A 709-nucleotide genomic window follows, 5' to 3' on the forward strand; every position below is an offset into this window, starting at 1 on the left:
AGAGGGAGTGTGGTGAAGCCCCAGCTCAGAGCTGTACAACCCACATGCTCAGACGTGTTTTACAGGCAGGAGTGCTGGACCTCAGCCCAGAAGAAACTGGTTAAGCTCTCCTCATATAGAGGACAATTGACAGATGTCTTCTTGGTAGCAAGCCCAACCAAGCCTGCAGAGACACAGGAACCAGTCTGACAAGCAGTTATTTCTCAAAGCTCAGAAGCACGCTTCTGTGCGAGAGATGAGAGGAGGTGTGCAACTTAGCCAGCAAGCACAGGAGATCTTCAAGGCAGAAGCTACCACATTTGGATTGGCGGCTGTGACAAACAGAGGCACATGCTCAGGTCTGACAGCCGGGGCCACAGGCCCTGCGTTCCCCGCAGAAGCATCCGTATCCTCCGCCGGCCGAGATCTCCAGCTCAACCCAGTAGCCACATAACTAGCGCAAACACAAAACCCAGCAGCACTTCGAGCTATGCAACACGGTGTTCTGCGCAAGGCAGGGCGCAGGCTCCGAAGTGCAAATTCACTCTCTGGGAGGTGCCCACCCCAGCAGGGGACAGGTTGGCAAAAGGAGACAGCTGGAAGCCGGGAGACCAGAGAAAGCAGCGAGCCCAGTCCGATTTGAAAATAATGGCTGGGAAGCCGAGCGTCGCCATTACTCAACGCCGGAGAAGAGGCGGGAATGGCGGAACGCCGCACCGATGGCACATCT

General features: G+C 56.0%; 1 protein-coding gene across 1 annotated transcript in view; it reads right to left on the reverse strand.

Moving 5' to 3' along the window:
- The window catches only part of LOC104295165 (heme-binding protein 1-like), a 3,322-nt gene extending 2,669 nt beyond the window's left edge, over positions 1-653 (reverse strand). Inside the window, exon 1 of the mRNA XM_009894873.1 lies at positions 543-653. Within this exon, the coding sequence (XP_009893175.1) occupies positions 543-653 (111 nt within the window). The remainder of the gene's footprint in view (positions 1-542) is intronic.
- Between the last annotated feature and the right edge of the window lie 56 nt (positions 654-709).

Source organism: Charadrius vociferus, unplaced genomic scaffold (genome assembly GCF_000708025.1).
Source record: "Charadrius vociferus isolate BGI_N301 unplaced genomic scaffold, ASM70802v2 scaffold411, whole genome shotgun sequence".
Taxonomy (NCBI): domain Eukaryota; kingdom Metazoa; phylum Chordata; class Aves; order Charadriiformes; family Charadriidae; genus Charadrius; species Charadrius vociferus.